A 16466-nucleotide genomic window follows, 5' to 3' on the forward strand; every position below is an offset into this window, starting at 1 on the left:
TTACTGTGTTAACTTATATTTTTTTCTTAAGATAGTTGGTGAAATTGATCAGAATGCATCACTGATCTCAAACACAGAAATCTAGTGTACTTGTAAGCCACTGCATTAAGTTGTTCAGGTTATATCAATCCCAAAACTGTGAGAGTGTTTCCTTATTGAGATAAGTTTATCTTTATGTCTCTTGTCTTTTCTCTGTCAAGGGTGCATCTAAGAGAAAAATAGGTTCTAAGTACGAGATAAAAGACAGACATTTCTTAATGTCCTAGGAAATAAAAAAAATCCAAATACAGCTCTCCTCTCCTTTGGGGAAATAAATCACAGTGTATGTCATAAATTTGAAGCTGGTTGCATTAAAAAAATTAGTATGTTCTATTAGAATTGTTGGCCATTTTATATTTTCCTCCATTATTTTGTCTTTTTTCTTTCTTTATGTTCTTTCCTCTATTTTTTCGCATCTCTTTTCCCCCTTTGTTTGCTTCTTTACATCTATTCTTTCTCCTTTTCTGCTTTTTTCCCTTTCCTCCATGATTTTCATACCTACTTACTTTTTTCCCCCATATATTTTTTTCTATTCTCTTGGTATATTTGTTCTTCTAAATTCAACTCTCTCTTTATATTGAAAATATTTATTGCCCCCTGATATGAATTGTTAACTTACAAAACCATGTATTAAAGAGATTGATAAGTGCATTTAACACTTGGCAGACTTGGTGAGAAATTGTTTATTTTTTAAAAATAACAAAATGGTGCCCCTCTCACTGTTAAAGGGATTCATTTCTGGGTTGAAGAAATAGTTCTATCCCCTGGGTAACCTTCAGCTGCCTAGTCATATTCATATATAATACATATCTCTGTGCTGGAAAAGAAATGAGATTTTTTTTCTCTAAAGCTGAAGAAATTGAGAATGTTTTTCTGAATAATTGAGCAATTGGCAGCAATAAAATGGTGTGTTTTTATTTCTTACTAAAGAAAAGAATCTAAATCTCAAAGGTAATCGCCAACTCTTAATGTTTTGTGCTGCATTAATTGTGGAAAAAGGTATTGTGTTATGTTTGTAGGGCATAGTTATAGAAAAATGTATTGTATTATGTTTGAAATCATTTAAGACCAGTTCTAATCCTTTTAAAAAGCTGTTGCTATTAGCAGCTGCCAATTGACTGACAATTAGAGGTTCCCCAGCCGAAATTGCAAGAAGTAAACAGTTTCCATTTTGTGTTACATTAACCTTCTCCAGAGGAAGCCCAGCGGCTAAGGGGACTTCTGTGGAATATAAAATTTGCTATGTGACCCAGAGCTGTGGAGCTGTGGGAAATAGTTTGCTAACTAATGGGGATCCCAATCTCCCTTCCACTCCATCTTCCTTTGGCAGGGAAGGCTACAGTTGCAGGAGCTGAGCTTCAGGTTTGATTTGAGGTCAGGAGCTGTGCCAGTGTTAGGCAAAACGGTCCTCCACATCTTTCTCTGGATGGATCGTGGTTGGGCCATTTGAAATATTGATGGTCTATAAGCCTTCACATATATCTATGGGACTTCAAGAGCAATTGAACTTTGGGGTGAATTCTAGGAAAATAAAAATATTATGTGATGAGTAAGCTTGGGTTTTAACCAGTAGAATATATGCTATGTGAAGGCAGGGACTTGTTAGATTTTGTTCTCATTCAACAGTGCCTAACACATAATAGGTATGTTATAAATATTTTTTGTTGATAGAAAAATTCTAATTGAAGGCAAAAAGCAGCTGGCATTGAAATGAATAAGTAGGATCCAGTTAGGGAGCAGAGATTGAGTTCCTTTGCTCTAAATTTTCCATTTATTTGGTAGCTCATTTGCTAGAATTTTTCCATAGGCCACAGTGATTCATATATTTATGTTGAGTTAATTATTTTCAAGGAAGATAATTGATTGGATTTTAACCTCTTCCTGCTTAAACAGATGTGCAACCTAGGTTTGGGGTACCAAATGGCATCTACTGGGAACTGTAAGTCTCTGATAGCATCTTAAAGTTCCGATAAACTTACGAAGCATGTGCTAGATAGATTATTTCACTTATTTTCAACAGTATAGTTTCCTAGCATGGAAAGTAAATCAGTATGTAACATATCCTATATTTAATATTTGGCTAAATTTGATTATTAGGTTATTTGATAAAATATATTTTGAAACAAAGAGTGTTTTTCTCCTCATAGGTTCTGCCTCTCCTTGCATTGTATCAATATTTTGTTTCTGGAATTTGTCAAGACATAATCAGAAATCTAGAAGCAAGAATCCTCAAGGTATGTTACAAGCTTTTAAGACATTTGATATTCTTGAACTATTAAGGATATTGTCATGTATTAATTTGATTCTAGGTCTTATAATAACAAGCTGATAATAACATGGCATTACACCGATATAAGAAATAACTTACCCATTATTATAATAAAGTATGAGAAAGAGCCAGTTAGAAAGGTGTAGATTATTTTATGCTTGGGCCACAGTAAAGTGAGGAACAGCTGCACATGGAAATAAGGCTTACCCAACACCAACTGGCCTGGAAATCACCACTTCTGAGAGACTGGCTTCCTGGTGAAGACCAACTGAACCAGTTTTCTGAGCTTCTGTGAATTTATTCCTAAGAGCCTTTATGGATATTATGGTAAACAAGAATTTTTCAATGCACAGGTAATTGAATTAACAAGATCAGATAGATGCTAAATTACAAAAAATCCTGTAATCCAGAAGTCAGTTAAGGTTCTCTGCCTTTGAGATTCATGTGTGATTGATTGGCTTGAACACCACATGGAGTGGGAAGCACCTTGTTCTCTCTGCTCTCTTTCCTAATCACCCATGTTACCAGCTCCCACTTTTGTTGAATTTGTTTTGTATGTGGATCATCTCAATATCCAACAAATATGCTGCCAGTACTGTACCTCCTCAACTCGAATATAGAATTCAACCCTATTTTATATTTTACACACACACACACACACACACACACACACACATGCACACACACACACACAACATATTCGCCCTTTTTCCTATAGTGGACTTTACTAAAAATTAGGAAGACAGAGAAATTTAAGTTGAGGCAAAACAAACAATTGAAGATAGAACATTTGGCTTTCTTGAGCTTAAAATCTTTCTTGGCCATCATCTCATGCTTTTGCCTCCAACTGAATGGAGCAATCAGCTATGGGCTGGTAAATGTCACAACTGGCTCTGAAAAAAAAACCTCAAGGCCAGGCACGATGTCTCACGCCTGTAATCCCAGCACTTTGGGAGGCCGGGGTGGGCGGATCACCAGGTCAGGAGTTCGAGACCAGCCTGACCAACATGGTGAAACCCCATCTCTACTAAAGATAAAAAATTGGCCGGGTGTGGTGGCAGGCGCCTGAAATCCCAGCTACTCTGGAGGCTGAGGCAGGAGAATCGCTTGAAACCGGAAGGTGGAGGTTGCAGTGAGCTGAGATTGCGCCACTGCACTCCAGCCTGGGCGACAGGGCGAGACTCCATCTCAAAAAAACCAAAAAAACAAAAAAACACCTCAAAAGGTTCATTTGTGGTATTTTCAGTTTCCATCCATGGTGTGAATACTCCCACTATGTCTGATTTCAAGCTACCGACAAGACATCACTAACGATGGAATCGGGGACAAGATGTGCACAATCAGCTCTTGCAAATTGGAGTGAGTGGGCTCCAACACACCACTGGCTTAATTCATACTTCTGCTTTTGTGGAAATACTCTCTGCCTTTTGTCCCCAAATTTATCCCATTTTCTAATAAGGGAAAATCAAACTTCCATTTGAATTTCTCTTTGTGTCTAAACCCTGCCCTGGGGCCTATATTTTCAGACCCAAATAGTTTGTTGCATGCTATTTCTAAGTAAAGAAATTAAGAATTCTAGTGCTGATTATTAATGATTTTAACCTGGGAATAAATAATTTGTTACTGATCATGAAAATTTCTGAATCACCCTCTCTGAGTTACTGAACTCTTATGAGTTCTCTTGCTTTTGAATTCCAACACTTTTAAAAGAAACTCCATGTAACTTTTCTCTCTTTTTTACAAAAGACAATGTTCTCTTCAATATTGCAAAATTCTTGAGGCTAGGATCTGTATCTTATGCATCTTTTAATTCCCTGTAGTGTCTTGAGTAATACATTCACATAGTTGAAATTCAGTAATTAACTATTGAATTTAAAATCTGCAGACATTTATCAAGTGCCTACTGTCCACTCTCTATATAGTGTTTAGTGGGAGCTCACCTAGAAAATACTTGGCAGATATTTATTGATGTAACTCTAAAACAACATTTATTGAGTACTTCCTATTTAAAAGCACCATGTTAGTAACTCCAGTCAAAGAAATGTAACCAATGGTCCTTGCTTATAAGGAAGTGAAAACTGAGAAGAAAGACAGGACGTATACCCAAGACAGTAATGTTGGTACTTGCCACTTGGTCATTTCCAAATGAGTGTGATAAACATTCTCCAGGAGTTTGAAAGAGGAAAAAATGGCTTTGAGTCTCTAGGTTTCATAAGTAGGTAAGATTTAGACTTGAAAAGAGTAGAATTCATGGAGCGGGAGAGAGGAAAAAGGGAACATTTCTTGGCAGTCAGTGTGAAAGATAGGTGAGAAAATATTGACTTGTTTAGGGGGCAGGGGTAGTTCAGTTACACTAGTGTGGAGGTTTTGGGTAGGCAGATTGTAGAAGATAACATGAGTATACCAGAGGTCGATGACATTGAGAATACCAGGGACCTAGTCTTGAATTCCCAACTCTGAAGAGATGTGATTTGGAGGTGGAGCCATGAGAGAAATGAAGAGATTGCAATATCTGTATTGTGCAACATGTACAATATGGTCTGTCCTTAAGAGGCAAGAAGCATGAAAGGGTTGCAGTGATCATAACTCATCAAGAGGAGATCTAGAGGGGCACCAAAGGACATAATCTGGAACAAAGTGGTTAGATGACTTTTTTTTAAAACGTATTGTTAGCATTTGATAGTTGTTTTTGTCCTAGAGTAGCATAAAAACCAGAGAAGAACTGTGGACTCAATTCTGGAGAACAGGGTTGGAGAATTAATTATAAAATTTATATAGAATCTTATTATTTTCTATAATTAATTAATTATAGAAATTGGATCAGGAGAATGACATGATCATATCTGGTATCTGGTAGCAGTGTCAGGAGTAGAGTGAGCAGTGGGATCTTATTGGCATAGTAGGATTGAAAAACCAGACTAGGGTTTTGACAGAAGCAATGAAAGAGGACAAATGATGGATTATACAGAGGAAGGAATGACAGCCTGTGTGAGCAGAGTTTGCCTGACCTTTCTGAAGTAAACTGGGGTCAGGGAGTTGGAAGAGAGAAAAGTCATAGTCGGGAAATAACATGCAATGATGCTTCCTGACAAATCAAAGAGCAATAGATCACACTCTGAAGTTTCTATAGTGCCCTAGTGTCTTTCAGGGAAAGCTTTAAGACCTCTTCATGATCAGCTGGCCTGGCTTCACTTTAGAACTGCCAACATCTTGAAAGATTTGTCACTCTCAACACATCAAACCTAGAAAGGGTACCAAGGATTCTATATTTGTGTGAGTGAATGGTTGATTTATGGGTAGTTCTTTTTGCTGTCTGGCTTGTTTGTGTTTGCAGGTTGGTCACCTCTGAAAATATATGTCCATTATTTACCCAGTTGATTTTTCAAACGGTCAGATTGGTATGATAAACTGAAGCCAGAAAGAGTCCATGTTCAGCAATCTTATAGGCAAGACTCAAGGAAACTAACCACATACAGATATGGGGAAGTGTTTCCTCCTAGGGGTAATGAGAAAAATGGTCATCTGGAAACCTGAAATAGTTTATATGTCTCCCCCAGAACCTCCTTTGATATTATATGGCACTGGAGAGATTAGACCCCAAGGTGTCTTAGGCAAAGACCAAAGTATGCAACTCAATAGGCAATTTTCTCTTTCTTATTAATAATATTTTTCTGATCTTTTATATTTTATTTTCATCTTATTTATGTATCCAATTTCCCACTAGCCCACCTTTTTATTTCTTTAAAATTCACACACTCTTGAGATTCCTAAGATAATAATAAATGGGAAACAGAGGGTATGATGGGTGGACATGCTGAGGATATGTTATGTATTTTCCTATGTTATGTATTTACATGTTAATCTAATTTCGTACTTTATTCTCTGCTTCCCCATTTACCCTTCTCTATTTTCTACAAAGTCACTAGATAGCTTTCACAATTTAAGTCAGGTTAGGGCCCTGTCCTGTTTAAAACTCTCCAATAACTCCTTATCACACAGAGAATAACGTGCAAAGTCCCTACTCTGGTCTTCAGGTTCTACTTGACCTTTCTTGGCCAGCATTCACATTCACCTCCTGACCTCCTCCCCTTGCTCCCTGAGTCCTGCCATATGGCCTCTACACTAAGGTCACTTAGCAGATTTTCACGTCTGTCTCCTTTAATGCCATTCCCAAATCTTCTCTTGATGGTTTCCTTCACAGAGAATTCCTTCCTGACCACAGTCTTGAAAATAGCATTTGTGAGTACACTGTATCCCTTTGTATGTTTGTGTATATCTTCAGGTGTCACTGAAACTTACATAAACATGCATCCCAATGGAACATAATCTCCAAGAGGGCTTGGTACATATGAGGTGCTCCATAAATATGTTGAACAAATTTAAATAAGAACTCCTTTTTCTACAATTTTCTGATTGATGATCCTGCTGGATTATATTCAAATTAAGCCATATAAAATATATAGCTATAAATTGATTAATATTTTTAAATATATGTATTTAAAATTAACAGTGGCCATTAATGATGGATAAGAAAATTGTTCATTGTAGCACTATTCACAATAGCAAAGACATGAAATAAACCTAGATGCCTATCATTGATAGACTAGATAAAATGTGGTACATATACACCATGGAATAATATGTAGTCATAAAAATGAATGAGATCATGTCCTTTGCAGCAACCTGCATGGAGCTGAGCTGGAGGCCATTATCCTAAGCAAACTAACCCAGGAACAGAAAACCAAATACCACATGTTCTCACTTATAAGCAGGAACTAAATATTAAGGACACATGGACACAAAGAAGGGAACAATAGATGCCAGGGCCTGCTTGAGGGTGCAGGGTGAGAGGAGGGTGAGGATCAAAAAACTAACTATTGGGTACTATACTTGTCACCAGTAGAGGGTTGTGACTGCAAGTTGTTCAGGTTCTTGGCGTTTTGAACAAAGAACTGGACAAAACGCCCAGCAAAGCAAAGAAAGAATGAAACAACAAAAGAATGAAAGCAGAGATTTATTGAAAATAAAAGTATACTCCACAGTGCGGGAGTGGGCGTGAGCAGTGGTTCAAGGGTCTGGATACAGAAGCTTCTTGGGTCCAAATATTCCCTGGAATCTTCTTGGGTCCAAATGTCCCCTATTCCCATTGGCCACTTCATGCTCACCTCATGTAAATGAAGTGGTAGCCCACAATCAGTCTGATTGGTTGCAGAAAGCAGCCAACCAGAGACTGAGTAAGTTAAAAAGGTTACTCTCCTGTGCAAACATCTGATTGGTTGCAAAAGGCAACCAATCAGAGGCTAGGGTGAAGTAACAAAGTTATACTTCTATGCAAACGAAGACTCGCCTGCAATCAGTCTGATTGGTTGCGGATGGCCAATTTCCTATCTGCCCCACAGAAAAGGTGGGGGTTTCCAAAGGGAGTAGCCTCTGGTCCTTTTGTTACTCAGGCGTGGAAAGTTAGGGTTTTCCTTTCAATTTAGTTCAAGGAAGTTGGCATGAGACAGACTTAGAATCCCTTCCTGCCTCATACTTATTACCTGGGTGATGAAATAATCTGTATACCAAACCCCTATGACATGCAATTTACCTATGTAACAAACCTGCACAGGTACCTCTGAACTTAAAATAAAAGTTAAAAATAAAAGAAAATTAGTAGTTGTCTCTATGTTGATACATTGTGGAGTTAGTCTCCCAGTTTAACTTGCCTCGTTGGGCTGGAGAACATTAGGAGTGTTTTTGCTTTCTTTTTCTTTTGAGCTATAGGTAGTAATGGGAACAAAAAAAAAATCATTAAAAAACTTTTATGCAGCTATCATATTATAAAAATATTAATATGTTTGCCTCTGATGAAGTAAGCAGCATCTGATAAATGTCCATTGTTTTGAACAGCCGCCTGCTGTTGTTAGCTTCTTGGACCATTGCACATGTATATGGGCATACACATAGACACATGCATCTCTCTCCACTGTGTCTAGTAAATGTTAATTCATAATGCATTACCAACATTAAGCAGAAACTTTGGATCTCAGAAAGTTGACGATTTTCTCTATACTTTTGTTTTCTAAGTAAAACAAATTGTTTAATTAAGTACCTCATTATTTCTTTTCCTTTACAGATAGAAGTCCTTATAGATTTGAGATTCTTTTCTGAAGCCTTTTATGAGATATCCCAAATTTTCTATGGAAAAAACATGCCTTGTTCAATACCCGCAGGCTATAAAGCCACTGGAAAAATGAAGGTAACCTGACAATTTGATTCAAAGCAATTTCTTTACCTATGAAGGATACATTCCTAAAATGTAAGGAACATTTCCACGAAAGTGTATTTACAATCTCTGGTATTTTAGCCCTCTTTGTTGAGCCTGGTTACAACTAACATCAGGATTTTATGAGGTTTCATTTGTCTGGGTTGGAAGGGTGTCAGCGGGGAGGGAGCATGGTTTTGGAGTAGTTTTTGCAATCGAATTCTGACTCAGGGATGCTGCATGTTGCTTTTTATTATAGTTACCATGGGCAGTCTCACTAGGCACATTTATCAGCTACTACTGCTTAGTTTTTTGGGTCTAACATTATAATTTCTGGTTAATATTTTAAATCAAAATAGTCTTTCCTTTTATCTTGTTTGGATCTCTTTGATTTTCATACTTTATACTAAAGTTTTAAGAATGTGTTCAAATTTCTTCTGATTTCAATGAGGAGAAAACATTCCTCCATATTGTCTAACCTTTTTTGATTTTAGGAGATAGTTTTTACCTGGCTTGTTTAATTTGTATTTATAAACTAGATAATCGAAGCATCATTGAAAATGAATAATGGAATTGACGTTTAAAGCATAAATTAAATCAGAGGAAGCTATTATTTTCCTCTCTTTTGGTCTTCATGGTGATCTGGGAATCACTGGGTGGTCATGCTTCAGGCAGATGCTTGCACCCTCCTAGACCAGCAATAAAGGAAATGGGAGAAGGTAGCAAGTTGGTTTGCCTGGGAGAGAGTGTGTGTGTGAGGAGTGAGACTGATAGGCACAATACCAGCTGGTTGGATTCAAATTTGGAGGACTTAAAGCAACCTGGAGAATGAGCTATAAGTCTTGAAAACCACTAGCATAAGCTGACATTATATTTACATATAATATGATCATTACCTCAGAGTATTCCCCTAAAATGTACCTGTTTATTACTCCATATGACTGCTACAGCATTATAATTTATTGTAATAGGGGGTGAGGCTATCCATAGAACATCCCAAGAGGGATGTTTATTAGGCAATTGGATACATGTATGTGCATGAGTATGTATGTATATACATCCATATATATGCATATATCTGTGTGAGATAGATAGATAGATAGATGGATAGAGAGATACACATAGAGAGGGAAAGAGAGAGAGATTGGAGTCAGTTGACTGTTTTGCTCATTTTCTGTGGCATAAATTAAGTATCATCTTACCTGGATTAAATTGGCAATATTTTCTTTCTTGCTCCTCAGTTAACACGTTAGTTAAAAAATATTTTTTGAGTGCTTATTGAATACAGGTGCCATTCCAGGCATGGAGATAGAGCAGTAGAAAGACAACAGGGGGGCTCCTGCTTTCCTGGAGCTTACAGTCCAGTGAGGAAGACAAACACCAAATACATTAAGCACGTAAGTGTATGTCAGGTATATACACAGCTATCAAGGACAATCAAGCAGAGTTGAGGGGATGGAGAGTGACCAGGGCAGTGGAGTGCTGTTTTATTCAAAGTGGTTTGGAGAATCTCTATAATAGCAAGTTTTGAGGGAAGTGAGCCATGGAAAGATCTGAGGGAACAACCTTCCAAGTAGGAGGAACTGCAAGGGCAAAGGTTCTAAAAGGGATGCTTGCAAGATGTGGTTGAGGAAAACCAAGTAGGCAAAGTGAGGCTGTAATGAGGAGGAGGAGGAGAAGGAGAAGGAGGAGGAGGAGAAGGAGAAGGAGGAGGAGGAGAAGGAGGAGGAGGAGGAGGAGGAGGAGGAGGAGGAGGAGGAGGAGGAGGAGGAGGAGGAGAAGAAGGAGGGGGACCTAGGAGTCAGATCATGTAAGACCTCATAGGGCTTGATAAGGACTGGAATTTTCTCTAAATAAGATGGGAAACTGCGCAGAGTTTTGAGCAGAGAAGTGACATGATAGGAATTAAATATGAAAGGACACTGCTTACTATTGGGGAAGAGGCTGTGGGTGGGCAGGGGTATACATTGGGAGACCAGTTAGGAGGCTGTTGCAGATAATCTGGGTGGGGCATAATAGTGACTGAGATGATTGTGCTGAAGGGAGTGAGCAGCAGTCGGGTTCTGCGTGTGTTGTGAAGGTACAGCTAGCTGCATTTGCTGATAATGGTTTGGATACAGGATGTAAGAGAAAGGAGGCAAGGATGACTACAGAGTGTTCAACCTGAGCAACTGGTAGGAAGATGTTTTCATGTACTGAGATGGGGAATACTGCTCCAGACAGGGGTTGAACATGTTAAGTATGAGATTCCCAGTAGACATCCAGGTGGAAACGCAGCATAGTTAGGTGCAGATCATATAGGGTCTGGAATTCAGTGGAGAGGTTGGGGTTGCAGGGACACATTTGGGAATGCTAGAAGAGAGATTTAAAATCACTGAACTGGATGAATTCAGCTGGGGATGAGGCAGATAGAGAAAAGCAGAAGTTAGAGGACTAGACATTAGGGTCACTCACATTTAGAGTCCAGGAGGATGAGAAGGAAAGAGAAACCAGTTGGGTAGGATGAGAAACAAGAGAGAGTTTTCAATGGTCACTGCTTTCACTGAAATAAATAAACAAAAGGTCAGAAACATTTTTACAAGTAGATTCCAAACTTCATTTTTATCAACTAGTTTTCATAAGATAAATGTATGGGTGAATCTATCTCCCAATAGATTCTGAGTTCAGATTTTGTATTCTCAAAGTTAATTTGCAGCTTTCCAGCTTCAGTTGAGAATTTAAAAACTGTAATTAAAAGAGGAAATGTGTTCAGGATTTATAATTAAAATAGGTGCCAATGTTATTAAGCTGCAGGCTAGTTATTTAAAGAAGGGATTAATGAATTAAGTTTCACTTGTAAAAGAAGTAACTGAAAAAGTCCTACAGATTACTATTGAACTTTTCACAGGCCTTTAAAAAATTCTGTATTTTAGCATTATACTCATATTGGCATTCTGCTCTTATCATCAAATCTAAAGTCCCATTATTAAACTGTCTTTAATTTATACCACCAAGGATTTCCCCTTGGATTCAGTTACTCACTTTTCAATGTATTATGGGTAATAAAGAATATCTTCAAAGAAGGGAAAATTTTTTAAAACACCAATACTTTTTCAATAAAAGCTATCTGTGATGTATTGTTTTGGGAGGTTCCCTTAAAAGCAGATCCTGAGACTAGGATTTAGGAACGGTAGTGTCTTTGGGAAGTGATTCAAGCAAGTAAGGATAGGGAAGTGGGGAAAACCAATCCAGAGAGCGTGAACGAGAAGGTCACCAATATGGGTAACTGGGGCTCTCAGAGAAACTGGGTAGAACACTTCTGTTCTTCTTTGGTAAGGTTTATTCTCTGCACTTCTAGCCTCACCTGAACATTCTTGTGGCCAGGCAAAGAGGTATAAGTACTTGAGTAGGACACCATCTACATGTGAGCAACCTGTCCATGGAAGCTGTTGGTGACTTCCTGGTGACCAAGGGGGATGAGGGAGGGGCAGAGGGACATCGCTGTTGGTTTCTACCAATGGGAATCTTTTAAAAAGGGCCTTCTATACCAAGAGAGATGCATCCTACTAGATACATCAGTCTCCTGTGGCAAATAAACGAAATGTTTCCTAATGCAACATTATATTTAGAGCCAAATATAATGACAAGTAATACACCAAAAAGGAAAAAAACAACCAAAAATATTTATTCTGAAAAGCAATACAATTTTATCTCAAACTGGTAAAGATTTTTGTAAGTGATAATGCTCACTGTTGTTAAAAGTGCAATAATTCTGACATTTTCATTCAATGTAGGTGGGAGTGTAAATTGAGCCAGACTCTTTCAATTTTCTCAGTATATTCGTATCTTTTGACCCAGAAATTCTGCTTCCAGGAATCTATCCTAAAGCAATAATCAGAAATGTAGACAAAATAGTCATCAGTGTTATTTAAACTAGGGCTGAATAATGGGATAATGATGGGGAAGTGGCTCCCTGAGATGTCCAGCAATAGGAAAGAGGTTATTAGGCTACACTCATAGGATAAAGTATCACCTACACATTAGATTGAAGTTTACAAATAATGATATGGGAAGAAAATTATGATGTAATGTTTAGTGAACATGGAATACAAATCTATTTTTAAAAATTTAAAATACATCGGCCAGGCACAGTGGCTTACGCCTATAATCCCAGCACTTTGGGGGGCCAAGGCGGGTGGATCACGAGGTCAGGAGATCGAGACCATCCTGGCTAACACGGTGAAACCCCGTGTCTACTAAAAACACAAAAAATTAGCTGGGTGTGGTGGCGGGCACCTGTAGTCCCAGCTACTCGGGAGGCTGAGGCAGGAGAATGGTGTGAACCCGGGAGGTGGAGCTTGCAGTGAGCTGAGATGGCGCCACTGCACTCCAGCTTGGGCGACGGAGCGAGACTCCGTCTAAAAAAAAAATATATATATATATATATATATATTTAAAATACATCAAAAAGAAGTTAGTAGGAAAAACATTAAATATTAACATTGTATTTCTTAAAGGAAGTTGACTTATGTATGATTTTTACTTTCTTTATACAGTACTTACCTTTTCTGACGAGAGCATAAATTACTTTTTCAATAAAAATGATAATTAAAATAATTTTAGAACACATTAAATGTTTTATTTAAAAGAATACTCAAATAATCTTGTTCTTGCTGTTACTATTTTGTATTTTGACAGATCTTTCAATCATTTGACTCAGGAAAACCTCTTAACAGTAAAGAAAATATACAGGTAAGGATAATAATATTTTATAAACATGGTTTTCCTAAGTGTGGATAATTTTTGAGTCATTCTAATCTATTTGGTTGATATAGTCTTTGATTCTGAAAATCTGCTATGTAATATTCTTTTCTTTTTTTTTTCCCCAGTATCTTTCACAAAAAGAGGATTCTACTGCCCATCTAAATATATTCGTTCCTGTCACTAATGGAATGATTGGGATTTAAGCACTGGATGACCTAGTAATATTTGAATATCTTGAAATAATCATTTAAAAAGACTTAGGAGTATTGGCAGTCTATCTCTCCTAGAAAGTGTTAGAGCAGAAGAGTTGTGGCACAACTCTTCTTCAGTTGTTAAAGGGGGCTATGGATGGGGAAGGAGTTCATAGAACCAGACAACAGTTAATGCAGATAGATACACATGGTTTTTATTTTTTTAAGTGCTAGGAAACAGCATTAAGTAAGGTATTTATTTTTAATTAAATAATTTTGAGAGATATTTTCTCAAAATTGCTTTATTTTTGTCTTCCATAATTTTAATAGGACTATATCTAACTTTTATTAAATGTAATCTTATTACTTTTCTATTATTGTGCATTTTATTCCACAAAGTTCACTTTTAATTATCCTTCAGATGATTCAATGTTTTTTTTTCCTAAAAATTTGTTTTAATTTATGAGCAATTTGCCTGAAATGAAATAACTGGTATTAGAAAGATAGAAATACTTATTCTTATTTCATTTTAGTGTTCCAAGACCCTGGAATGTCTAAGAATATTTCTTTCTTTCCCATCTTAAACACCAGAGCATCCTAAAACACTTCCTTAGGGAGTGGTTTTTGGTATAAAAAGAATGTCTGTCTGATGATTTCTTTTTATTCAAAAAGAGACTAACAGTATAATGGAAACTCGGTTTCTATTAGCTAATTAGTTAAAACAGTACCGTTGGTCTGCTTAAGACTCTTCAGATTATACTTTATGTTTTTTTGCATAAAGGGAAAGAAGGGACTGTTAAATAGTATTACTAATTAATCTTCTTTTGATCCTCAAGTGTTTGTGTATAATTGTCAAGGCTTGTTAAATCACTGTTTGCTGTGGAGAGAAAAGACAAGAGAAACCTCCCAACCAATCTGAAGTTTCATGCTTCAAGCTCTTCCAAACAATGGAATTTTTTTGTTTACATAAGGCAAATAGTTTCTCTTTGTTTTTTCTGGAATAGATAGCCCCAACATCTGCCTTATGTATTAATTCAACAACAAAATCAAGAGCCTATTGTGTGCAAGGCAATAGGCTGCCAATCAACATTAGTTCTGATGCTGTCAATCAACATTAGTCAATCAGCAATATAGAAAAACTCCAAGCCCTCATGGAGCTTGTATTTTAATGGGCAAGACTAGTAATAAAGCATGATATATATGTAAATATATTATAAATATGTAAATTATATAGTGCATTAGACGGAGAACCATGCTGTGGGAGAAAATAAATGCAGCTGTGCATAAAGGGAATTGGGAGCATGGGTCTAGGTTGGAGATGGTAATTTTAGATGGGGTAATCAGGTTAGTCTTCACTGAAGTGGCTTTTGTGAATAGATCTGAAACAGCTAAAGGTGCAAGTCATATGAAATCTGGAGAAGGAACAATCTAAAAAGAGGGAAAGGTAAGTGCAAAGGCCTTGAGACAAGATTGCCTAACTTGGCGAGGGACATCTAAGCCAGTGTGGCTAGAGCTGTGTGAATGATGGGAGCAGTAGGAGATAAGGTCAGAGAGGTCACATTGAGAAGGGGTTGTAGGGCCATTGTAACTAGGCTGTTATCTGAGCAAAATGTAGAGCCACTGGAGAATTTTGAGCAGAAGTATGTCCTGACTGATTTATGCCATAAAGGGATTACTTTTCCTAATCTGTTGAGCCCACCATGTGCCAGGTACTGTTCTGATGCTGTCAATCAAATACATCAGTCAACCATAATACAAATTCCCAAACATCAAAGCGCTTACATTGTGTGTGTATGCGTGTTTGTGTGTGTATGTGTGCACACGCACGTGTGTGTGCTGGAGATACTGAGTTTAGAGATGTTGAGTTTGAGATATCTGTTAGACATCCAAGTGGAGGAGTTGAGTCAGAAGTTGATTCTGTGAATTTGGAGTTCAGAAGAGAGGTTGGAGCTACAGTGAAAAAGTTGTGATTTCATCAGCATTCAGATGAAATTAAAACCATGAGCTTCATTAAGATCACCTAAGGGGAGGGAGTGAGGAGAAGGAAGAGCACTAAGTTCCAGGACAGTCCAATATTAAGAGGTATAGGAGAAGAAGGAGAACCAGCAAAGAAGACAGAAAAGGAGAGGCCAGTAGGATAGGAAGGAAACCAAGGGAGTGTGGTGGCCTGAAAGCCAAGAGGAGAAAGCATGTTTGGAAAGAGTGGGTGATCAGTAGTATCAAATTTTGATGATGAATCAAATACAATAATACACTGAGTCTTAAACTTGAATTTTTTTCACATTTAATGTCTCTAAAATCAGAATGCATTTTACAGTTGATGGCATGTGACAGCTTAATTGGCATATAAAATAATGGCATCAGATCAGAAGTAACATGGTATTCAAAGACTGATAATTGACCATTAGATTTAGCCAAGTGTAGGCCATCAGTGCATTTGACCGAAGGGTTAAGATGTAGGGATGGAGTGGGTTTAGGAGCAAATGAAAGGAGAGAAACTGGAACTCTTCAGAGTGTTGCTGTGAAGGGGAGGAAAGATTGGGGTAGTGGCTGGAGAAGGAAGTTGGGATATAGAGAGTTTTTGGGTTATTAAAATGGAGGAGATGAAGCATGGCTGTGTGCTGATAGGAATGTTTCTGTAGAGATTAGCATATTTATGATATAGGAGAGAATGGCTGTGTAGCCCATTGGAGAAAGGAATGATGGCCTAAGTGGTAATGCCAGCCTTAGGTAGCAGAAGGGAAGGTAGAACTGTTGGGGGCAGATGCTCAGGTGGGTGAAACAGATGGAGGAGTTTGCTCTACTCTGACTGCTTAAGTTTTCCTAGTGAAGTGGAGGAAGCAAGGTCATTGGCTGGGAGGAAACCAGGGAAGGAAGGGTTAGAATTTAGAGGAGAGAAGGGCACGAAATGGTTGTCTAAGAAAGAGAGAGAGGGTCAATGGACTGGCAAAATATTGGAATATTACCAGGCAGCGTT

At 37.7% G+C, this 16466-nt stretch overlaps 1 protein-coding gene across 2 annotated transcripts in view; it reads left to right on the forward strand.

The window, feature by feature from the left end:
* The window catches only part of CFAP54 (cilia and flagella associated protein 54), a 386261-nt gene that overhangs the window by 200752 nt on the left and 169043 nt on the right, over positions 1–16466 (forward strand). For both annotated transcript variants that reach the window (XM_055237476.1, XM_055237478.1), the window contains 3 exons: positions 2187–2273; positions 8427–8549; positions 13233–13286. In XM_055237476.1, coding sequence (XP_055093451.1) covers positions 2187–2273; positions 8427–8549; positions 13233–13286 — 264 coding nt within the window. The remainder of the gene's footprint in view (positions 1–2186; positions 2274–8426; positions 8550–13232; positions 13287–16466) is intronic.

Source organism: Symphalangus syndactylus, chromosome 13 (genome assembly GCF_028878055.3).
Source record: "Symphalangus syndactylus isolate Jambi chromosome 13, NHGRI_mSymSyn1-v2.1_pri, whole genome shotgun sequence".
NCBI classification, from domain to species: Eukaryota; Metazoa; Chordata; class Mammalia; order Primates; family Hylobatidae; genus Symphalangus; species Symphalangus syndactylus.